General features: G+C 38.2%; 1 protein-coding gene, 1 long non-coding RNA gene and 1 pseudogene across 2 annotated transcripts; 2 read left to right on the top strand and 1 right to left on the bottom strand.

Moving 5' to 3' along the window:
- The first annotated feature begins 223 nt into the window (after nt 1-223).
- Nucleotides 224-14020, top strand: LOC134208974 (uncharacterized). Its single transcript, XM_062684947.1, has 2 exons — nt 224-416; nt 13734-14020. The coding sequence occupies exons 1-2, from the start codon at nt 224-226 to the stop codon at nt 14018-14020; spliced, it is 480 nt and encodes a 159-aa protein (XP_062540931.1).
- A 3484-nt stretch (nt 14021-17504) lies between these two features.
- On the top strand, nt 17505-20403 carry LOC134214387 (uncharacterized). Its single transcript, XR_009979765.1, has 4 exons — nt 17505-17525; nt 17605-17912; nt 17992-18174; nt 20204-20403. It is a non-coding gene; the product is annotated as an uncharacterized LOC134214387 (long non-coding RNA).
- A 1119-nt stretch (nt 20404-21522) lies between these two features.
- Nucleotides 21523-24241, bottom strand: LOC134208973 (uncharacterized; annotated as a pseudogene).
- Between the last annotated feature and the right edge of the window lie 1804 nt (nt 24242-26045).

Here is a 26045-nt window from a genome sequence, read left to right as displayed (position 1 = left end):
AGTCGGTCCCTCATTACATATTTTGCAGCATCTCGAAACATGAACGTCGACAAGCGTTACGAAGCAGTCCGGGCAGTTCCACTACGTGTATGAGATCATTCGCGACACGCCCGGGAGCTGGATGACAAGTTTCTTGAAGCATAAAATCAATTTCGTGGCCCACAAGATTCCGTTCAGCTCTGAGGATTGCAACGATGTGTAGGCCAACACCTAACCCCGCGGAATGTTTGTGGCGACCAAGCAAACGGAAGGCGTCAGCACATCGGACATGATTGACAGGATCGTCAAGGATTACGACTTGTACGTGCGCTGCAATCTAGCTCGGGGGTACTCCGCCTTGGGAACTGAACGTGTCGTTCCTATTCAAGAGAAAGTTCTGTCTCCAGACAACATCCGGACGTTCCTGCTGATGCTCGGTTAGGACCAATTTGCTCCAATTTCTTGTCCGGTTCGCAGAAGAAACTCACATCGGCATTGTGCCCACCCAGAGGCCCGAGCGATGGCAGAACGTGCAGTTCACATGAGTACGAAAACGACGAAGAGAAAGAGGAGGATGAGTTTGTAAATTCACTTTTGTGACCCGCTTTCATCTATAATTTGAGGGCGATAGTCTAGGGGTGAGAGAAAAAATATTTTAGTTACTAGATAAAGATTGTCGCTGTCGTCGCTGTCCGGAACATCTTTTGCTGGCGAGGATAAGGGAGCTAAATGTCAAAGAAGGAAAATCCATACGATTTGACAGCTTGGTACCCAACATGTTCCGGACAGCAGAACAAAGGGAAGCGAAGCGACAATCTTTATCTAGTAACTAAAATATCTTTTGGTGGGGGGGGTGTTCTGTTACAGGTAACATGTATGATAATGAAATAATATAAAAAAGAAACTACTAAATAAATCGTCACTGGACTCGTAGAATAGGCCCAATTTTTTGTTAAATTTTTTGTTAAATTTTAGTAAAACGTTATGCGTCACAGATGGGGGTGGGTAGAAAAAAGGAAATGTTACTAACAAGTCACAGACTTGGTTCGAAGTTTTTTTACGTTATTAAATTTTGAATTAGCCCTTGCCTTGCGCATGATCTTAAAAAAAAAATTAAGTGCAGTAAACCGGTTTCCAACCATGAACATCGTGGTCGGTAGGCCGGTACGCAGACCACACAACCGTTTCCGTCTTAATGCTGCAGAAGGTAACTGCGTATAAAAAGCACTGTTGGTCACAACTCTGGATTGCAATGAGATATTTATCTAATTTTCAATGGCAAACAATGGGACAGAATTCCGCGTCGAATGCAAGTAAATCGGATAATGATAAATACAGTGCAGTCTGGAAATGTGATTATTTTTCTAAAATCATTCAAAGACTCGCTAGATTGGTGCTTTTTGTATTCTCTACATATCCCAATTTTATGTAGTGAAAACCGCTCGTTTTTATCTAGGGTCGTTCGCCCAATAACCGATATTTTGTGTTAGTCATTAATTTCCATATATAAAAGAGTGTAGTCTGGAAATGTGATTATTTTTTAAAATCACTCAAAGACTCGCTAGATTGGTGCTTTTTGTATCATCTACATATCCCAATTTTATGTAGTGAAAACCGCTCGTTTTTATCTAGGGTCGTTCGCCCAATAACCGATGTTTTGTGTTAGTCATTAATTTCCATATATAAAAGAGTGCAGTCTGGAAATGTGATTATTTTTTAAAAATCACAAACAACAAACTATTAGGCAGAGCTGTAGAAAAATAATCGCACTAGAACTCTGCCTTAACACGTTTTGACATTTAACCTCTGGAATGAGTCATTGTAGTTTGTCAATGATCGAACTAAGACTATTAAATTATCTAAAACATACTTGGATTATAGAAAAGTTTGAATACTTTTTCTACTGACTTCCAAAAATAGAAAATTTTCTCCGAAGCCTACCAAAACTCATTTTCTCCTACATAATCCGAGTGCTTTTTATTTGAATTCTTCTAACAGACATGCTGTCACTATGAACGGGGCTCCAATTATTTGGTCTAGCGAAGTCCAAGATTTAGGACTTATGTATAGCATGAATGAATTAACTATCAAAAACCACACAGAAGGTATGCAAGCAAAAAGGTACAAATATAGTAAGTGAATATTCATAGAAAATCAAAATCTTAAAATATTTTTTTGATTTACAAACTAATTGTTAGGCCAGCCATGTTTTACATATACTGTGCCAATATGGGTTATTTGCTGCAACGCCAGGAGGAATGCATTTACAGAGGATTCAAAATAAAATGTTGAAATTGATTATGAAGTTGCTTCCCTGCGCACCAAAACAATAAGAATATTACATGTGACTTATTTGAATGAAATGACACAAAAGCACCTGACGTAAACTCAATCGTACCGTTTTGACTAAAATCCCGAACATGACTTATATTCCGATATAACTAAACTTTTTATCGGTTCAGATTATATGCCACCGAACCAAAGCACAGCCCCCGGTGCGTTACCGCACGTATGCACAAGCAACCTATGGCTTGATGTAGTGAAATAGTTATTTATTGCAAATCGCGTAGCATCTTGTTCTTCGAACACTATTATCTCGAGTAACAAAGATAGCTCAGTGGTAACCTGATAGGCTCTCATTCTGAAGATGTATGTTCCAATGCTCGTGTAAGCCATCTTTTTTTTTTTCAAAACTCATATTTTCTAGGTGTGTAGTATAATACGCATTGCAAGAAAAATTTTGAATACTAGAAAATTCAAGCGCCTTTAAAAAAAATTGTATTTAATATTTTCCATGCTAATAATCAATGGAACCTACCCAACAAACATTCACTAGTTGAACTAACATCAGTGTGATGATTTAATTCAGCGCTGTGTTGAATTATGTCTGTACTATTTCTTATCTCAACTTCTGTTCAAGCTTTGTTCACACAAATTTGGCGAAGTTATACAACGACAACATCTTATTTTGAAAAACAACTTTATTAACTGTTTCGTTAAACCTTTAATAAGCATTTTAATTAAGCCTCAATTCAGCTACATGCTACATTTCGAAAATAATAACGCATAGAAGGTAACATCATCAAGATCTCCAATGGACGTATTTTGAAGCAATTGCTATTTTCATTTTAAAATTATCATTTCATAATCATTTTCAAAATTTTCCTAAATCGAGTCTCGAACTGTTGTCATTTGATCATCCGCTGGTAACGTTGCCATCCGCGCCATCCTTGATTTGTTAGATATGGCTCACTCAATGCATAACATAAATAATCTTATTGCTGAATATGAATCATAATTGGACTCTTATTCAATAAGTCGATCTGTCAAACTACAGTTTGTTAATAACTGTACAATTTTTTATTTCAACCATTGTTCAACCAGTCATAACCATCGCACACTAGGAAAAATACGTAAAAATAATGTCGATAAACGATAAAATAAAATCCGTCCCCAATGCTATTTATGAATTTATGAAAATAAAAACAAAGTATATTCGGCCTTCCTCAGAATCTCTTGATAATCGGTTGCGATATGATTGTCAAATGCTAAGATAATTTCAATTATTTCGCCGCAATAAAGATCAACATCCATGCAATAATATTGGGATTCCACACATCAAAGATTCAATAATTTTTCGATGTTATTCAACGGCGTTATGTCCGGCTTTTAGTAAATTTAGTTCCGCATGAATGCATGATTTTTTTTTCATTGCTCCAGCAGTTTTGTTCGTTATAATCTCCGACAGTTTAATAAATCACGAAAATAAAAAGCATGTCTTGAAAATAAATCATTATTTTTCTATAAATCAAATTACCCAGATCTAGAACCCAGATTTTCTCTCAAACTGAAAAAGCATGTTTTTTCCCACTGTGCGTTAGATCAGATAAATTTGAAATCCAATGGTTAAGAAGGACAAAGGTTAAGAAGGATGTCTAATGCCTGCTTATTAACTTACTATTCAAACTCAATTCGACCACCCTTTCAGAGCATCACATCATAGTCGAAAAGAGAACTTTAAAAATCATTAGTTCAGTACATTGTTAAACTTCCCCAATGTGCTGAAATGTGATAAAACGAAAACGTAAGTTCGACTTCAAATAAAGGTAGTAAACAAATTAATAGGCCATGTCGAATATTAGTTAGATTAAATGCTGAAATGAAATCTGTCTAGCAAATTATTCAGCATCCATTTTATTCAGCTACAAAGATCACAAATAAACAATAATTCAACCTAGATGCTTATTTGTAGCTAGTCGTTGTTTGTTGGGTAATGCTATGTATTGCTTATATTTATATTCATGACATTTCTATAATTGAATCCATCTGATTATTTGGAATATTTGAAAGAATTCAGGTCTGAATTTAGATGATGGAGGTAGGAAATGAAACATAAATACATAAGTTGATAATCGATATGTACTCAACAGTTTTCTTTAATGATTGTTAGCAGAAACAAAATAGCTTTTGATTTATCTTGGCAGTAATCAAACTTGCCCACCGAGTTTCAAAAGACAGTAAACATAAGTAGGAAATTATATTCTATTGCTTCAATCCACAAAAGAAAATATGCTTTACTGAATAGAAAAGACATAATTATTCAATAAAATTAGAAGCTTGCGAGTTTATGGTGCAACTGACGCTATATCCAAGGAATTGAGACCGGGGATTTCCCTCTGCGCGTTATTTCCGCGGAGCTAAACAAAATTTTCTTTTTTTCCGTAATACATACTCATGAACCAGTTTCCCCAAATCTTATTTGCTCGGATCAACATTCAACCCAGCTGAGCTAAAAATAGAACATTGCCGCACGCAATGCGATGTGTTGGTGATGCTTCCTTCGGCAATATTCATCCGACGGCAAGAGACTGAAGCGAATGCGCATGCATGGGCGTAGCCAGAGGGGGGCAGGGGAAAATCTGCGACATTTCCTTCAGGAATGCATTCTATAGCTCCTCCAAGAATACATACGGAATTTCCTCCCAAAATTCCACTAGAAGTTTCTTCAGTAATTTATGACGGAAATCCTCCGATTTCGCTCCATAATTTCATCTGCTAATCTATAAGAAACTGCTTCGGGCATTCCTCCAGGAACTCTTCCTTAAATTCCTCCGGGATAAAGGTAGCCTCACACTTCGGGAATTTGATCCGCGGATTTTTTCCCCATGTATTTTTGCATATGCGATGTTTTCGGGATTTGGGCACGGAAAATCAAAAACCCGGCCCCATTTAAAATGCACGGGGACCAAAATCCGGCGGAAAATTTTCCCGAGGTGTAAGGTAGCCTTAACTTCCAGGACTTTTTCCGGGAATACCTCTATAAATTCAATAGCGAAATCCTCCAGAATTACATTTTGGAATTCTTCCCGCAATTATTTCAGAATATCCTTCAAGAATTCCTCTAGAAATTTCTTTAGGAATTTCTCCAAGAATTCGTCCAAGTATTTCCTCGTAAATTTTTCTCTTCCTTCAGGAATTTCTCCAGATTTTTTTCCGCGGAATTGTTCTAGAACTCTTTCCGGACTTCACTCGGAATTTACTCCAGAATTTAATTCGGAAAGTAATGTTAGAGTTCCTCCAAGATATCTTCTAAGAGTTCTTCCAGGAATTTCTTCAGAACAAACAAAGAACAGCAATTCATCTGAGAATACTTTCTGGATTTCATCTGGTAATTTCTGAATTAATTCCTCCTGGTATTTTTTCCGGAATTCCTTCTGATATTTCTCCAGGAATTCCTTCATGAACTTCTCCAATATTTATTTCAGTACTACCTTGTGAGAATTCCTCTGGAAGTGCTTGTGGGAGTTCCTCCGGGAGCTCCCCCAGGAGTTTTTCCAAAAGTTCCTCTAGTAATCTCTCCAGGAACTTTACAGGGGATTCTTTGAGGATATTTGGCAGGAATTTCAAGGGAAATGGGATTTCGGAAGTTCCTCTAGAAATTCAAATCCGGGTATTCCATCGGCTGATCCTCTGAAAATTTCTCCGGGAGTTCCACTAGCAGTTCCTCCGGAAATTCATTCAGACTTTCTTTCAGGAGTTCATTAAGGCTTTCTTTGGGAATTTATCTACAATTTCCTTCAGAAGTTCCTCGGTCCCTCCTCCGGGAGGTCCTTTAAGAATTCTTGCAGGAGTTTGTCCTGGAAATCATCCAGAAGTTCTTACGAGAGTTCCTCCAGGATTTCCTCCGGAAATTCTTCCTGTAGTTCTTCAATAAATTCATCTAGAAGTTCCTCTGGCAGTTCTTTCGAAAATTCCTCTGATACTTTCTCCGGGAATTCCTACAGAAATTCCTCTGGGAGTTTCTCCGGAAATTACTCCGGAAGTTCCTTCTCAAAGGAACTGCCGGTGAAACTCTGGAGAAATGCTCATAAAACTGCTGGTGGATCTCCCGGAGGAATTCACGTAGGAACTGCCGGAGGAGCTCACTTAAGAACTCTCGGAGGAATTTCAGGAGAAACTCCTAGAAGAATTCCTAGAAGACCTCCCGGAGGAACTCCCAGAAAAACTATCGGAAAAACTTCGGGAGGAATTTCCAGCTAATTTTCTGAAAAAAGCCTAAATGATTTCCTGAAAAAAGCCTGAATGATCTCCTGGAAGAGCTACTGGTGGAATACCCGGAGGAATTTCTAAAGAAACTCCCGGGAGATTCTTTAAATGAACTGCCAGTGAATCTACCAGAAGACTTCTCGGAAAAAATCTTGGAGAATTCATCTTATAGACAAATCTCATCTAGCTGAAACCTTTGTAGGGGTATGTAGCAGGACCATCATCATCATCAGAGAACCTCCCGAAGAATTCCTTGAAGAGCTCCCAGAGAAATTCTCGGAGGAGCTTCTGGAGGGATTTCTGTATAATTCCCGGAGGAAATTCTGGAGAAATTCCCGGAAGAATTTTCAGAGAGCCCCCGTAGGAACTGCCGATAGAACTACCGGAATAATTCTCGGAGGAAATCATGGAGGAATTCTTGGAGGATCTGCAAGTTGAACTCCTGGAAGAATTCCCGGAGGAATTTTCGAAGGAACTCCTGCAGAATGTCCAGTGGAAATCTTGAAGTTTCCACCGGAATTCTTTCTGGATATCTTTTATCAGAAGACCTAAAGACCTAAAGATATCAGAAGACCTAAAAAATTTGCCCCCCCCCTAATCGAAATCCTGGCTACGCCCATGTGCGCATGCGTCCCGCGGCTTCCCGCACACCAGCTGCGCTCCCATATGCTGATTGAACGCCACAAAGAATGATGCATGCATATGCGTAAAAATAGAACAGAAGCACGGCTTGCCGCTGATGCTACGATGGTTAAGCCGACCGATCCACAGTGGCGGAAACCCAGATAAAACCCAAAACAAATCGTTCTTTCGTAAAGCTGATATTATTTTAATTTTGCACATTTAGTCAATGACAATTCCTCAATTTGTTAATTGTAGTTGGTAAATTTAATTTTTGGTAACTTGGTTCAAGTTGATGGTGTAAAGTATCTCCTAAACATATTTGTATGGGAAAATTAAATTTGACTAAATTTTGTATCGGGAAAGATTCGGAAAAAAACTGATATGATGCATTGAAATATATATTTTGTCACTTAACAATGGTTAGTTTGGCGAATTGCGCCTTGCTGCACCAAAGCGGAAATTTACTGTTTCAAGGTTAGAATTAAGACGCTGCTGTGATCCTAAGTCATGGGCTTCCGGAAGTATTTGGATAGCATATGTCGGATAACTATTTAAATTTCAAAATGAATTCAGCGTTACAAAATTACTGTTGCTAAATTTTAAGCGCAATCGTAGGTTTAGTCGAGCATTTGTATGGGGGACCACCACTGCGCGACGGTACATTGCCATTCCTTCTTTTAGGCGCATTCGAACGGGAGAGCGTTGAACGTGTTAACAAAGCACGATGCTTGTTGAAATTGCTATATGAGGACTGAGGAGTATTTACAGGCTGTTATATAGGGTATTTGTGCTTTTCTTAGCGCTTGATAGCAATAAGACATGAGAAAAGTTATGTCTAACGTTTAGCAGAGAAGAGGATTATTGAACGGATATCCTATTGTAAAAAAGTCACCCCAAATTACTATTTAGTAATTTGCATAGGGCACCCGTAACCTGAGGGGTTCTTATTGATACTTCCCATTATTATACACATATGTGTCTACTAGTTTGGATGTAATTATGCAATTATACCAATTTTGCATTAACATCCTCGAATCAATAGTGAATCTACTTTTATCTCAATTAAAGTAACAGCGTATCCAAGCGATTTCAATAGTTTATCTATTAGAACATCATTACTGGGCTTGAGTGTTTTAATCATCCTCGCAGCGCTGTCATTTTAGTTTAGTCACTCTTTTTCGCACTGGTCACTATTTTCGGTTATCATTTTGGTGGCTGCATTCCGTACAGGTGACGGTTAATAGTTCATCAAATAGCAGCGCTGTTATCGCGCTACCAATTTTGATCACCTGTCCGCTGCGCTACTGTTTTAGCAGCGCGTTTAGTAGCGACCGGAAAAGTGTCAAGTAATGATATTGCATGCGCTGCCAAACGGCTTATACTCACCACCGGCAATCTTGCTCTAAGTTAATGTATTGAAACTGTATATTTCAATAACCAACGGTAAAAGCTAATATTTTCTTTTCTCGATACATTAATACTTCCAGTATAGGAATCGGTACCCTAGCATGATAAACTCTGATGCTTATAGAGGTAATGAATATATGCCCAATTGGGTTGTTTAGGGGTATATATGTTTTTACATATTCTGAATCTGCATAAAAAACTAAGCTTAACCCCAATTTTTCAGAATTTTTGGAGCCCCGGAACTATTTTTAATTTCCATTTTAAATTTATATGGGACTAAAAATTTGTTCTTATGCTGCATGGGCCAAATGTCATTCTATGAATGTTAGTGTCATTCTATCGATTAAAATGGCTTATTGTTTGCTGTATAAAAATGTAAATAAAAGGTTTACAAACAAAATAAAAATATGTCGGAGATCAGAAAAGCATGCTCTTTATATTAAACTGCAAAAAACTCGATATTTTTCTGAGCTAAACAACCCAATTCTAGATTGTTGGAAAGGGACAAAGAAAATAAATGAAGATCATTCAGTGTTCGTTTCTTGAGGCGTGAACACGTCATTGGTTTGCAAGTGTCCAACGCTTATTTTCAACAACAAAATAAGTTGGTGACCGGATTTGCTTGGCTACGACACTCGGTTCAGCTTCTAAGCCAGTGAAATGTCAATAATTGGGTTGTTTAGGGGTATATATGTTTTTACATATTCTGAATCTGCATAAAAACCTAAGCCTAACCCCAATTTTTCAGAATTTTTGGAGCACCGGAACTATTTTTGATTTGCATTTTAAATTTATATGGGACTAAAAATTTGTTCTTATGCTGCATGGGCCAACTGTCATTCTATGAATCTTAGTGTCATTCTATCGATTGAAATGGATTATTGTTTGCTGTATAAAAATGTAAATAAAAGGTTTTCAAACAAAATAAAAATATGTTGGAGATCAGCAAAGCATGCTCTTTATGTTAAACTATAAAAAACCTCATATTTTTCTTTGCTAAACAACCCAATTCGATGATTTATATTTGTATGTATCTTGTCACATGCTATGTGTATTGATGGTGCTAGTAGCCGTGTAGTCCCGATCAAGAGAGCACGAGTTCGAATCCAGATTGAAGCATTTTGCTTTTTTTTTTGCACGTAAAAACAGTTTTTTGGCCATAACTCCGGAACGCAAAGTTCAATCGATCTAATTTTAAATAGGAACCAATGGGACTGCATTCCGCGTCGAATGCAACTTGTTGCGAGCAAATCGGATAATGATAAATGCCTAAAAACGTGTCTCACATTTTGTTACACATACACACACACACATACATACACACATACAGACATCACCTCAATTCGTCGAGCTGAGTCGATTGGTATATAACACTATGGGTCTCCGAGCCTTCTATAAAAAGTTCGGTTTTGGAGCAGTTCTATAGCCTTTCCGTATACTTAGTATACGAGAAAGGCAAAAAAGGCTTATTTTATGATTAAAGGCGGTATAAAGTTTGTTGTTAATAAGTATGATTATTTCATTGTAGATTTCGCGAGCTGCTTTAGAATAAAAATCTAACTCCGTGTGAGAAAATTTGGATTCGTATGTTGATAATGTAGGGTTTCTTACCCCATTCCCGGCCTAACATGCGTACGACTGCATTATTTAATTGATATTTATGACAGGAAGCAACTTTTCCTGAATTTTGTGGGCTGTATAATACTGCATTGGGGTTCACTTCTGCTTAAAAAATAGCTATTCGTGCTAAATATCTTTCAAAAAGCTTTTATTTGATTTAAATTACCGAGGTGCAGCACTCATTTCAGTCATAACGATTCTCATTCCGGCATACAAAATACCAATTCCCGGCCTAAGCAAAATTTCACTCAATCTCTCAACATTTTACTCTCATTCTCTCTCGGGACGGTAGAAAATGCGACGTAAACAAAAATATGCACGTTCCACGACAACAAGATGCCAGATGGTATTATTCATAATCATTTTTATTTGGTTGAGAAAATATATTTACTCATCCAAATTTCTTCCAAATACTTAAAAACAATATTTTTTTCACCTTTTAAAATCGAGAGAATTATGAATAACATGATAGCGTCAACGTATTAGACAATTTTCCTATTAACGATGAAGAATCATTTTCATAATCCTGGCCTTTTGGCAGCACGGTGCGGCTAGAAGTTCTTGGGCCGAGGTGAATTTTTGTTCGGTTTGAGAATACATTTTAAAATGTATTCTAATATGTTTAAATAAGTTCTAGTGAAACGAACAAACAAGAATAATTGAAGTGCGTGTGTTTAAAATTATGGTGTGGTGATTAACAGTTTCAAGCAATAATGGTTGTATCGAGCTCTGTGACGATTTTCAGGTAGGTGTTTATTCGATGATACCGTTTTGTAAAAGTGGAAAGAATCACTCCGGCTCAGTGGTGTGACATCGGAGAGCGAAATTTTGAATTCTACATTTTTATTTTCTAAAATTGGATCAATTAGGAGTAAAACAAGTGATAGAAAAATATTGAGTATTGTGAAAAATAAATGGGAGACTTTTTAAAAATTATCAATCATAAACCTACGACTTGCAAACAGTATAAATCATTAGTTTTCTGTGCAGTGAGCCGAGAACCGGGTCCATAGGCCCAAGTAGTGATTTACCCTATGGATAGTACTGTTATAAAAGTTTTTAGCCTCCTTCAGCTTTAGTTCTAGGGTTATTTTTTTATAGTTACGGTTTGGAAATTTTTTTAAAAATTTTCAGTAATTTATTCAGTTCATTTATTCGTACATCTATCTCATTCTGTATTACCTTGCTTTCCATCGTAGCTTATGCACTGCTTTCCATTTTTGACCGTCCATGGTCACGTTGAGTGATGATGACGTTCCATGCCGATAGCAGGTAAATGTTGTAGTCTAAGTCTTTTCACTGTATTATTCGCCAGATATCGATGGCACTTTTGACGACGACGGTGGTAATAAATCGAAGTCTGTGTTGGCACTTTGTTAGGATAGGCCAATTTTCTTCACATCAATAAGATTTTGTACCGCTCTTGACGATGATGATATGTTTTGCTCTAACTCGGAGGCATTTCACTTTATTGGAATCGACAGTTTTTCTTCGCCTGGCATCAATAAGATTTTGTTACACTTCTGACAATGATGGTTTGTATCGTACAAAATCGAAGTCATTGCACTTTGTTTCCACTGGCATCAATAAGATTTTGTAACGCTCTTGACGATGATGATATGTTTTGCTCTAACTCAGAGGCATTTCACTTTGTTGGAATCGACAGTTTTTCTTCGCCTGGCATCAATAAGATTTTGTTACACTTCTGACAATGATGGTTTGTATCGTACAAAATCGAAGTCATTGCACTTTGTTTCCACTGGCATCAATAAGATTTTGTAACGCTCTTGACGATGATGATATGTTTTGCTCTAACTCGGAGGCATTTCACTTTGTTGGAATCAACAGTTTTTCTTCACCAACATCGAAAACATTTTATTCCACTATTATTGGCCGCAGTTAGTCGGGATCCTTTCACTGCAGCCGCGTTATTTTTCTGGCACTTTTTTTTCATACGTGTTGCAGCGACGCGACACTTTTTGCTGCTTTCAATGCTTGTAGTCGCATATGCCTTTTCCACAGTATGTACAGGATAATTGCTAATTGTATTGCTACCACTGCTAGAATTACTGATAGTTTCAAATCGTTTTCAGCATGCAATGCCGAATTTTCTTCTAAGTGATTGAGAATCATCACTTGCGGATCACCGCTCACTTTTACGTTTTGACGTAGGACTTACGTCTTTCTTTACTATACTGGGTGTCATTTAGATTTTTGGAAATCGAGAGCGTTACGCTGGAAGGGAAGATTTTGAACGTTACTAGCGCCTTTATCTTTCGATGGATTTTTAAGATTCATAAATCAATCGACTCGGACACTCTCCAGCAATTTGCGTATTTCATTGAAACTTAAGATTATTAACGATAAGCTATTGGAAATTTCAATTCTTGTCAAATCCAGTAAAAATTTCATATGTAACCAATCCCGTGCGTTCCTAACACGGACATCAGAATGCGGTATGTCACGGGGCCTTCGGGTCTATCGGAAGATTTTATTTGTGTATAAAAGAAGCAGTGTCTGCCGTGTGCGAATCATTACAATTTGTGACAGCAGTGCGTACTGACGTGCTTTCTGCTCGCGCATTTTTTCGTTTCGTTCGTTCGTTTCCTGAATGCTGTTTACCTACACAGCGACATCATGCAGTCACTAGCGGTAGAACTGCCGGTGGGTGTGCGAATATGCATGAAAGAAGTGGGCGCATTTTTTTGTCATTCTGTGCTTGATGATGGTCGGATGCAATGGGGTCGGTTGCGATGGATGCAATCGCCCAACGTATCGCTCGGAGTTTACGGCTAGAGGTCGATGATGGCTGAGGCAGCGAGGGCAGCGGTGGTGGATGAAGAAGAATAAAATTAGAGAGTTTGGTCTGTTCATCCAGGTGATTGGTTTCATAATCCACATGATCCCGGGATGGGTACGAGTCATGTCATATGATTGGCCATTTGTTAAGTTGTGCTTGGTACTAAACGACACGTACATTAAAACATGGTTATACTATAACAGTTCTGATTCCCCAGCAAACAAAATCAACTACACCGATGAAAATAAAAATTTGATTAAAATAATTAATTTCATTTGTTTGCGGAAGGCATTAGCAATTAAAGATGCACAATCAGCAATAGTGTTAACATTGACGAATACATAGACCGAAATGTCCGGTACAAAGCCATCAGAAAATCGGGCACCATGTCTTCTTCTTCATTTTGAAGAAAATACCCCTCGTGGGTGACGAATTACATAAATATTTTACGAGCGCTGACTTACCCCTCTTGACGTTTTGACAGTTTGTTTGTTTTTCTCCCTCACCTTGTGACGTCGTTTCGGTTCGTTTGTTGTTTGTTCGTTTCGTTACTCAGTTGGAGCGTGAGTTCGACCGTTTTGGTGCCATCAAAAAGATCGAATAAAACAAAGGGGACACCCAGGCCTACATTCCTTACGATTCTATTGATGCTGCTACGGCTGCTGTGAAGGAAATGCATGGATTCCCGTTAGGGGCACCGGATCGTCGTATTCGTATCGATTTTGCTGATAACGGAACAACACCATCGTTCTCAAAGCGGAGGTTTTGAAAAAGGCGGTGAGTATCGTCGCGGCCCCGACTACGAATATCCGGAAGGCGGTGCATCATACGAGGAAAATTCATCGTACGGCTATGGTGGAAGACCGTTCCGCGGCTGTGGAGGATTCCGCGGACGTGGTGGTTTCTGTGGCGGTTTTCATCGTGATGGCCCACCGCACCACGGGGACAATGATGAATGGCGTCGATCAGGAGCCGATGGCGAATATGATTCACGCCGTCGTTCTGGATCACGTGAACCAGGAATCGATAGATCTCGACAATTAGAAAAAAAGTTTAATTTTAATTTTTGTTATCATCACAAACATCACTGTTTGTAAGAATTTCATTAATGTGCCTTATGAAAGTATACTTGTCCCTTTGAAAATATTCATAAGGTTATCCTTATGATTTGACATAGTACTTTTTTCGGTGTTCACCTCAGTCTATCATGAACGTCAATGCTGAAAAAACGGAAAATGTATTGTAGATCCAGTTGAAAAACGAACTGAACTCTCGCGACAATCGCATTTTCTCCCATTTCCGGATGTCGCAACTGCATCGCGAGTAGTGCGCATCTATGCCATAGCCGTGCGCCATCATGCGCACCACTCGCGATGCAGTCGCGACATTCGGAAATGGGAGAAAATCCGATTGTCGCGAGAGCTCAGTTCGGTTTTCAACTGGATCTACAATATTCTGAAAAATCGAATAAGGGTCATTCCGCGCCAAGTGACCGAGCACGCGCAATTAACCTATTTAAAAATAATGAAAAATACCTAGCACATATTAGTTTTGGTCCATTATTTTGAATAACCATATGACCATGGTGATTGAACCGCCCCTTCGACCAAAAACCCCTCCCTGTTTTTGGAGATTTTAAAAAACATGCTCTTTTCAAATATCGATATCTTAGCCCCCGATAAAGCTACAAGAAAATTTAATACCAGTTTTCCGCTTGAAATTTGATGAAGTTTTAGAAAAATACTTTAAATGCTGAGCAGTGTTGCCAACTATATTATTTTCTTCACAAAATAATAAAATAGCATTTTTCTCAAAATACGTATATTTTTTTCTTCGATTTCTCAACGGATTCGAGCTTAACAGACTTTTTCCAGTTGGAAACACTTATCGATACGAAGTAAAATGCGCCGTTGCTGAGATATGGCAGCTTTAGTAAATCTTATTTGGATCATTCCGCGCCCAGTGACCGAGAAAAAGTGAAAACTTGCAGGTGAATACTATGAATTCCAACCAAATCAGGTGTATCCACTTACTTTGGGTCCACATTTCGAAAAAGTATTCGATCCGACCGTTTGAGCCGCCCCTCCGGCCAAACACTCCTCCCTGTTTTTGAAGATTTTAAAAACATGCCATTTTCAATAATCGATATCTCTGCCCTAATAAAGCTACAAAAACGTCAGTACCAGTTTTCCGCTTGAAATTTTGTGAAGATTTTACAAAAATATTTCAGATGCAAAGCAGTGTTGCCAACTACATTATTTTTTGTAAAAAAGCATTTTATCAAAATACGTATATTTTTTAAATTTCTCAGCGGATTTGAGTTTATTAGGCAATTTTCTGTCAAAACACTTATCGACCCCAGGATAGTCATGGGATAATCATTGATATGCCGCGAAAGACAACTCTTGATTCATACTTGAGTCCCTTTTTGTCCTAAAATGTATACCAGCTTTTAGATTTGAATCTTATAAGTAATGATTAGATTTGGAATACTAATAAACAAATGACTAAAGAACAACACATTTTAGAAGTAAATAGCCTTCTTTAGGTATGCAAAACAGGTGAAAATATGAATGCTGAACTGAGCTGGTCGTCAAAATCCATGTCCAATCCAAAAACATTATAAATTCAATTGAAAAATCTATTCGAAATCCAATCCGTATCTAAACCAAATTCAAACTAATCAAAATCCAGTCAAATCATATACAAATCCAATTTAAATCAGATCCAAATTCAATCTAAATCTAATCAAATCTAAATCCAATCAAAATCTGATCCAATTCAGATCCAAATCTAATCCAATCCAAAGCTGATCGAAACCCTATCCAAATTCAGTCCAATACAAAACTAATCCAAATCGTTTGAATTTCAATCCAAATCTAAATCCAATCCAATCTAAAACCAATCCAAATCCAATCAATGCAGGAATATAAAGTAATTTATTATGATTTGCTCAATATAACTCACTTTTTATTAAATTTCTAAAAGTCAATTCATTTTGCACCTTGTGGGTCGCAAACAATATTGGATTCTGCTAGACCCACCTAGCATATCCAAAAAGTTTGGGAACATCTGTACTAAGGAATTAAAGAAGATGGGGTTCGAAAATGTAGCGTGGTTTATGGGCCACCCCTTATTGATTATAAATTTATGCTCTGACATAATTATCAAAATTTTATTATCTTCAGACGAATTTCAGTGTTCAGAACGCTTAGTAAGGAACATGAAAATGCGTTGACACAAAAGGTATTTTGTGCTGCCCCAATCTTAAGAGGGGTAATCCCCTCCAACAAGAAATCGTTCAAAAAGTTCAGGGAAAAAAGAGTACAACAGCGTGCGTGAAGGAGGAAAACGGGTGCAGAAGCAGAAGCGTTTGGTTCTAGCGAATCTGACTGAAATATTGCCCTCATCAAGGACATTTTTTTTACTAAATTGGATTTATCAAATTCGACGAACATTGGCCGCCCGAATGCGTTTTAGCAGGAGTAGCAGGCACTTATACAGTATGTGTTTGTGTAATCCACGAGTACTTCAAACTGATGTTTACGGGAACAAAACTTGATCTCTCTTGAAACTTGAAGTTAATGGAATCAAAGCATTCCCCTCGTTTCAAGATCTATTGAAACTGAACCTTTGTAGCCCACAAGCAGAGCTAATTGAGCAAAATGTAGTCATGTAACTACTGTCCTAATGTTGGTTTGTCATTACAGCACCCAAATGAGTGCTTTAATGAAATTTATGCAACCCATTTGAGTTGCATAATGGTCATTAAATCACCCATTTCGTTGGTATGGAAAAGTAGGCCGTTTTATCAATCAAAGACGAACTGTAAACCAAGTATTATGAACAGGAATCGTAAAAATAACTTTAAACCATTAAAACATATTCAGTGGAAATCTGGCATCACTGGCCTCAAAAGCATTATGTGCTGCAAAAATATGTTTTTTTTTTGTAAATTATTCGAATAAAACTAAAAAAACTACATTATCATAGTTGTTTACCTTTACAGAACGAATTGAACGATATGCTGAATAAAAACCTTCGATTATGCCTAACGAAAACCGTCATAACTCAGCAACTACTCATTTTACTTTGTAACGATAAGTGTTCCTGACAGGAAATTGCCTGATAAACTCAAATCCGCTGAGAAATCAAAAAAATATTTATACGTATTTTGAGAAAAATGCTATTTTTTATTTTTTTTATAAAAATAATGTAGTTGGCAACACTGTTTTGCATCTGAAATATTTTTTGTAAAATCCTCACAAAATTTCAAGCGGAAAACTGGTACTTACGTTTTTTGTAGCTTTATCAGGGGCGGAGATATCGATTATTGAAAATGGCATGTTTTTAAAAATCTTCAAAAACAGGGAGGAGTGTTTGGCCGGAGGGGCGGCTCAAACGGTCGGATCAAATGCTTTTTCGAAATGTAGGCCCAAAGTAAGTAGATACACCTATTTTGGTTGGAATTCATAGTATTCACCTGCAAGTTTTCACTTTTTCTCGGTCACTTGGCGCGGAATGACCCATAAGCTATAACTTATTATTGGTAAGTAACCCGTGGCTCAGACTTTGCAGCTACGTTTTAAAACACTTTATTTCATTAGTATTTATCTTTTCTTGAACAGTTAATTGAAGAGTAGCATAAATAGAAGCTGATCCATGACGATCATCGACAGCGATCTGGCTGGCGTGACCTACCCGCGATGCCCACGACGGTGATAATGCCTATGTTTTTTGTGAACTCAACAACAGCAACTGCCAGCAACAAGGACATATTATCACAGATTTTTACTCGGAGCAACCGCTTGCATTAATTTACGTTTATCCCGATTGAAAGCACCCTATCAAAATCCACTACAAAACCATCCCATTTTCGGATTCCATGACAAACGTATTGGGAATTGTATGGGAATAGCCGGAGGCCCGGCCGGAGGTAAGTGTAAATTGAAGGTTTATCCTTTAAATTTGTATTTTGAAAGAGATTCAGTGTTGATTTTTAATTAATTGCATAGGCAAAAACATCTTGACTGAGGAGCATGAATTACGTCGCAATCAAACAACTCCAATGAGTTCGAAATGGTGCTCCAGCGACAATCGAGCCGAATGAAAATGTTCGTTAATCATCGCCGATTAGAAGAGAAGAAGCGTGCCGTCCCAATAGAAAAGGAAACAAGCAATAAGGACACATACTTCCGGTAAGTCTGTAGTTATTAAAATATTGTTTCTTCTTCTTAGCCTTCCTAGAGAGGCCTGCATTCTGATCGATACTTGGACTGATAGCGCTATTTAAAAGCATTGATTTTTCAATACATACCACATTTTCATACAAACTGCTCAAACTTTTTATTACCCAGTTAGGATGGTGTCAATCAATATCTCATTACAGAAACAGAACTTTGAAATTTGTTGTCATAGAATGGATTACTATAAATACTATACTGCCGCTAACCGCAAGTCGAGCACATCTGTATATGGGCCTCCATATACAGATGTGCTCGATTTGCGGTTAGCGGCAGTATACAGCTTCTACAACTTTGCTCTACAGTTAGAATCCTAATTTAAATTACTTGTATATTCGATCAAGCGGAAACCGGAATAAACGGTGCTAGCTTGGTTTTTCTCGCGATCTGTCCGTTAATCCTAGCTTCACTAATGCTGCTTTAATTTAATAAGGTGAAGCCTTAAGAGCCCCACACATAGGATACGTTTGCGTTGCATTTGACAGTTTTTCAATGGGCTCTTTACACAGCATCACAATAAATTCAGTTAGATCTAACGTACGGATAGCGAGAAAAATCTAACTTCGGAAGTCACACATTCCGGTTTTCAAATTGAATATATAATGAATCAGTGAAATGTCTTATCATTTAGTAAACTGGTTATCTCACGCTGTAAATAAGTATTAGACAAAGTTGTAACATCACGCCTTAAGTCCACCATACAACCAATTCTGAAATTCATTGGCTGGAAATAGTTTTTAACAAAAAAGTCAAACTCTGACTAAATGATTGGCTCCATTATTACAGCCAGTTTTGTCCACATGAATTTGATATTAGCGGTGTAGACAAAACCGATGTTTTGAAATATCAGCCAGATATTTGGACCCCGAGCTACAACACTTGATATGGCGAATCCTCGGGCGAATCTTAATATGAAACATAGTATGTTCTATTTTCAAGTATATGAACATTCGAATCAATCAGAAAATTATTCTGAGATTTTTATGGAATGTCTTTTACTTGTCATAAGACGAGTTTGTACAATTCCATTCAATTCCACCACTTTTTGTGGTGGAATTAAAAGGATTGGAGTCAAGTAGTATCAAATGGTATAGCTCGTAGTCTTTTCGGCATTGGAAGTATTGGACTTTGAACAATATTTTATTAGACAAAGTTGTAGAAAAACGTCGCACTAAAAGTTCACCCATAACATATTTCGAAATTAAAGTTTCTGGAAAGAGTTGTTTACATATGATTTAAACTCTGACTAAATTATCGGAATTCAAAAACCGATTTTATCGAAAATTAAGTAACACTGTTGAAAGAGAGAGTTAAAGCGTTACGGTTCATACCATTAAATCAAACGAGCCGTAAAAAAATGTCAAAAAGGAGAGGGTTTGAAGTTACCCTCAGGCCACTTCAATTATACGGCTGTCCCCATGTCCCTTATACTTCAAAAATTCATCAAAGCACTTGCTCAATTCACTTCTATTATTCAAACTAAGCATAAGTGTTTCAGTTCAATTTTATAAATGCCATGTAAATTATAGCCCATGAAAACTACGAGCTCTAAAACTTGAAAGTATCTCGATATGAAACATTGTATAGATATATAATATTCCCAGTGAACATAGAAATCATGAACTTAGACATCAAGATATTTATCAAGTAATAAACCTTGTAGACTATACTGCCGTGAATTGCATATTTGTCCCATATGAATAGGAAACCCAGCAAAGATGGGACAGATATGCGATTCACGGCAGTATATAGGCTATTAGCGCCAACTATGTTTGTGCTATTAGTGTGGCCAAATTAAAACCGAGATTAAAACTTCAATTAAGCTAATTAGAGTACATTATTACAATGTTACAGTGGTGTAAAGCAATATATCGGATTCGGTGCGTAATTATTATTATAAATTTTGACAATAATGCTTTGTAAAAACGACTAAATGTTATGACTTGAAAAATCTCGCCAAAACTAATTCACATTTTTTTTTCAGATTTAATCCTTCAATCGATGTTAAAGTGCCGAGACCTTGCATGTAAATTGGTCATAATCTCCGTAAAGATCATTCTGAGTAATGATTGACATAGCTTAGTTTAAAATCTTTTGTTTTATTATTATATAATTTTAAAATAATATATATAATATTAAAATATAACTTTATATAAATATAAAAAACACCATACGTTTGATTAAACAGCAATAATTCATGTTTAATTTAATTTGAAAATGAAATTTAATTTATATTTCATATGAAGGCTAATAGAATTTCATTTGTCAGACTTATGAAATTTCATAAGGTTGTTCAATGAAATTGTTACGACAGCCTTAGGATATGCCGATAATTTGCATTAAAAATTATGACAAAAAAGTTGTATTGCAATCGGGCAGCAAAGTTGATGGCAGATTGTGTATTATTGGAATGGGATCGCCTTTTCTATTTATCGTTTTAGGTCTGACTAACTCGCTGCGCTTCTGCTTGTCAATATGTAATCCAATTAACGGTTCCATGCGTGTGTCGAAATAAAACACAAAAGGAGGCTTTAAAACTTTGCTTCAAAACTTCGAATCAAATGATTAAGCTGTTGGGAATTATCTTGGTCTTGCGTGAGGTGGCTGTTCCTATATTAAATCCTTAAGACACACGTTATCTTATCACATGCAAGACTATCGCTTGAAGATCACTGCTGGACTATATTGTCGGCGTAGCACCAAGTTAGAATTCGGAAGTCGGGACCGAACCGAACTTTCTTCCGAAGTTTTATTTGTCAAACAAATTGATGCGTTGTTTAGCGCATCTTTAGGCGAATCCAGCGCACTACTTCCGAAGTTGGGAAAGTTGCCTGCATCTGGAGAAAAATCCAACTTCGGTATAAAAAGCGGTATAAATTTATTCCGGATAGACAATACTGCGGAATAACAATCAAGTGAAACACTTGGTGAAACAACATTTTCAGAAAACACTATCGTGTCTTTAGAATCGGCAATAGCAAAAGTTGCGTGATTTGCTGCACGTGGGGAATACCAACCTGGTCCAGGATACCTAAGGGAGCATCCATAAATTACGTAACGCTAAAAGGGGGGAAAGGAGTTGGCCGAAGTGTGACAATCCATACAACAAATTTGAATTATTTATACAAAAAGTGTGACATTGGGGAGAGGGGTTGAAAATGGCCAATTTTTGCGTTACGTAATTAATGGATATTCCCTAATATGGAATCTACCTTCGTTAATAATGGAACAAAGAGCATTTTAGACATTGTTGCATGGAAGAAAAGAAATTACGATTGAGCGGAAAGATTTACATTTAGCAGATCACCTACTTTGGGCAATTTTATTTGTAATTCGTAATTTTATTTGTAGCTTCAATTTTATTGATGATTCTTCTTTGGAAGATTACTTCGGCGTTTCAGCCCTACCAAAGTAAAAGTTTATTTTGGGTGGGGGAGGTGGAGGTGGGACAGGATTAAGGTTTCTCCCGTTCTGGAGATTCTTTCCTGCTTGGTTCCACCAATATAATCAGACTATTATTGGCGCCTCCACTTTGATAGTCTGCTTAACTTCGGACAATTTGTGTTGATTGGTCGTGGAGTTGATGGAGCTGACTTTTGTGGAGCAAGGTTATGGGATTGTTTACAGGGGCTTCAGATTTTCGTTGAGTAGCGAGTTGCAGATTCTTCTGGAACTCCATCATCGAGGTGATTGGGGTTGATTAAGATTGTTGCCGTTTCTTTTTGGGAGCCTTGGATTTGAACTTTGGTTCAACTGTTGCATCTGCATTTGTTTGTGTTGTTGTTGTTACTGCTGTTCTTCTTGATCCTTCTGCCGCAGAGACTTGACGGTGGATTTTAGTCGTTAAATCGGTGCCGACATGGTCAATTTAATTTCTAGCACATGGGCGGTGTCTTCACCGCTGCGCAGCAGCCGGTCGCTCTCGAGCACTACGATATCAAAGGTCTTTTCCCGTCGGAAGAACGATGTCAGATTAAGGCATGACTTTGATTTGTCCAGTGTACCGCTGCAAAGTCGGAGTCTTTGCGTCCCATAAGTTTTAGGACAGACAGTGCTGTTGGACAGAGTCAGTGGCACCTTGTGGCCGTTCTTGGCAGAGTACTTTGCGTCGGATGTTCCAGGAGTTTGGCTATGTCAGGTTCTTCTTGGTCAAGGCTTGCGTTTTAAATAGCCAAAGTTTGCGCGTTGGATTGATGCTGTTATTATCGCTAGAAGGCTGCGGTGATGAGGCATCCGAATAAGTTTGGGAAGAGGAGAGGATGCGATAATGCTTTGCTTCTCGATGACCTCCGTTTCATGTTCGAACTGAAATACAGGACATTATTTTATATTAAATTATAAAAGCCTTACCGGATATGGGAACTAACCTTTTCTAATGGAAGTGAGACGGGGGCATTTTTCTTATTCTTATCCTTAATTTTTGGCTGTGTTGGTTTGGTGTTGCCTGTTCATCGCTTCCTCCACTCGGATAGTCCTGCCCCTGGTTGCCGAACATATAGCAATACCGTAGAACCGTAGCGTTTCTTGTTCAATATTCCATAGTAGTAGATCAGTTTTCGTTGATTTGTGGTGTATCCTCGTGATCCTGGTGCCCTGGATGGTGATCCATCGAAGTCTCGCCTTCCAGGTGTTACCATGTTCATCTGCGGGACTACTGGATAGCCAGCCGCGGTAGCAGCACTCTACTTTCTTCTGATTCGTCGAAGGCATCATGCTGTTGTTGGTGGTAATGATACGTCGGCAAGGAGATGCTTTTTGATCGCTGAAGGTTGTTATTCTTGCTGATGGTTCCACCGGGGTGAATCATGTTTCTGTAGTTTGGCCACTATTCGGGATAAATCCGGAAGAACCTTCATCGGTGTAGGAAAATCGGTTCACTACTGGTGGATTTCCGGTGTCCCATGCTCTCGTGACTGTTGTGTCGGTGGTTATCCAAGGTTCGGTGGCCGCCTCCGACTAGACTCCAGCCAACCGGGTGCCCCAGTAGGTTTCAGTGGTTGCTTTCATCTTCGTTAACACAATGGAAGTGATTTCCTCAGGGAAGCAGTTTTTGGTTTCTCCCTCTTGGCGACATCTCCAATCCGACGGTGAACGACTCGAGAAAACATTCTTTTCCGTATAATTCTGAGAGTATAATTGGAGGGCTGTGTCAAAATTTTAGCAGAAGCACCAGAGGTAAACAAAAATGTTTAACTGACAACTACTGTTGTCAAACTGACGCGCGTTTGAACTGAGGGGCTTCACAATGGTCGAGTGGTTGTATTTAATTGTAATGCTTCACTCCCCAGGGGTATAAAGTGGTGCCCGGAAAACTGGCCACCACTCCGTCTATGTATTCGTCAATGGTGTTAATATCCATTTCAGCTTAGAAACTTTCGCTGTATTACTTGTAAATGTTTTAAAAAAGTTCACAAAAAATTATTTCCAATAGAATATTTAAATAAACTTTATCTTATTGTTTTTTTTTTGCATTTTCTGAGAAATTGTATTAATAAACCTGACGTAGAGTTTGGAATCAAAACATTGAATAATTTTTCGTTGACGTATTAGCAGTACCTCCTCTATTTTAGTAGGGTTACTGCTCCTTGACTTGTTTCTTATTGTTGTGAAAGTGTTTTCAGCAGTAAGCACGCATGTTAGCAAAAAGAAACAACGAAATTGGTGCTGTATTTCTTTGTTTGGAAACGGGAGTTCCCCTAAAATAGCACATTTTTTCCAGGTCTGAAAATTTTATAAATAGATTTTTAAAATATATATAAATGACCTACATTTGCTTGAGTAAATAAGGGCTTAATAGTTAGAAACAAAGCAATTCTAAGTATGTATTTAATTATTAGTTTTATTTCCAGAGGTTTTGAATAAACAAATTGCTAATAACTCTACAAAGCATGGAAATTGTCGTTTCCAATATCAATACCTATAATCAAACTCCATAGATGCAAAAGTAAGAAGTTAAATGTAAATACAATACGTTTATACAAGACCTACGTCTACTCGCGGTTATGTTGAAAACATTACCCATTGCTCGTTTTTTGAGCTTGTTTTCCCCATTTCTAGTATACCCGTTGAAAAAAATAATTTTTCACTAATGGGTTGATTCACTTAGGCTCGAATTATTTTTCTAATTCACTCTGGCACTGGTCGCCATGATATGTAGTTTACTGAAGGAAAAGGATTGTCATCGTAGCTTAACAAATGACCGCGACTTTCGACTGTTCGTACCAGACTGGTTTATTGCCTTTCGTGTTAGTACTACATTTGTCTTATTGCTATGGTTAGTAATAGCTGTTCTGCGTGGTTCGTTAAAACTGCGCATATCCTCAATAATGCTGACTACGCTAGGTTCCCACGGGAAGGTGAGCACGTTGCGCATACATTGCATTTCGTCGGGCATGTGCAATGTGAACGAATCCATCACAACTGCATAATGATGAAATAATTTTGGCGACACTGACAGCGTCATTCTGGCTGAATTGGGCAATTTCCTCTCTCAGAGAGTGCTACCACGTGCTTTTTTAACGGAAAACCCTTCCCTCAGACCTTAAGGTTCCCCCAAACACACGCGACGCGATTCTATCGCTTGGCGACAGCGATTCTGTCACCGTTGATATGGAAGCGTAAATCAAACATTGCCCGCAGCGACTACACGATCGAATCGCGGCGACTAGTTGTCGCCGTCGCGGCGATGAAATCGCTTAGCTCTGGGGGAGCCTTTACAATCCCATCTATTAGTGCTCAAAGACCGGAGAGACGCGGAAGACGAGAGGATGACTATCTCAATGTACATTCTGAACATTTATCTGTGACTGAAGATTATTCAGAAGACCGTCCGATCAAACCAACGAAAGGATGTCTAGTTTGTCTGGAAGAGTGCAGTTGTCTTGAGATTTCTCAGAAGTTTTTAGATATGGACGTGGGTTCCCGCTGGACAGTTGTTAAGCAGCAATGGTTGTGCAGGAAGTGCCTTCGCAAACACTACGGTGCATGTCAGGTGAAAACACCATGTGGTAGAAATGGTTGCCCATGTATGCATAGTAAATTGTTGCATGATGATAAGCGGTATGCTAAGCCTGAAACATCAAATATTGCCGCTGAGAATCCAACGACACAGAGTTGCAATACTCATTCAAAGGCATCGGAAAAAGTATTGTTTCGATATGTACCCGTAATTATCTACGGTAATGGGAAGCGAGTTACCACATACGACTTTCACGATGACGGATCCTCGGCGACCTTCATGGAGCATAGCCTGCTAAAAGAGCTTGGTCTGAATGGAACACTGAACATTCATTATGTCTCAACTGGACTGGTGGACACCAGCGGGAGGAGAACGAGTCAGTCATGCTATCTTTGAAAATTTCCGGTGTAAACGACGCCAGTGAAGTGTTTGAGATTCCAGAGGTGCATACGATCAAACATCTGTCCCTACCGAAACAGTCATTGTCAATACCACAGATGTTGACTAAATACGATCATCTCAAAGCGTTACCATTGAAGTCCTATGAAAACATTTCACCGAGAATTCTCGTGGGAATGAAGAACTGCCGGTTAGGGCATGCCTTAAAAATCGTAGAAGGATGTGAGAATGAACCAGTTGCGTCTAAAACACGCCTTGGGTGGATTGTTTATGGCCCTTGTACTGTAGAATCTTGCCCAGCCAGCAATAACTATAGCGATTATCATAGTTTCCATATCTGCCCGTGTGTTAAAGAAGGAGAACGGGATCTGAATTTGGCATTGAAAGAGTATTTCTCGATCGAATCCTTGGGAATCTCCAGCTCAGCCAAACTGCTATCAAATATTATATATTAACAATATAGTCCACT

The sequence above is a fragment of the Armigeres subalbatus genome, chromosome 2 (assembly GCF_024139115.2).
Source record: "Armigeres subalbatus isolate Guangzhou_Male chromosome 2, GZ_Asu_2, whole genome shotgun sequence".
NCBI lineage: Eukaryota > Metazoa > Arthropoda > Insecta > Diptera > Culicidae > Armigeres > Armigeres subalbatus.
This window is presented reverse-complemented; position numbering and strand designations above follow the sequence as displayed.

Excerpts from the sequence above, each read along its gene's own strand:
- LOC134208974 (XM_062684947.1), top strand. The coding sequence starts at position 224 with ATGTTTGTGGCGACCAAGCAAACGGAAGGCGTCAGCACATCGGACATG. Across the intron at positions 417-13,733 it reads GACGTTCCTGCTGATGCTCG|CGGAGGTTTTGAAAAAGGCG; the intron begins GTTAGGACCAAT and ends TCGTTCTCAAAG.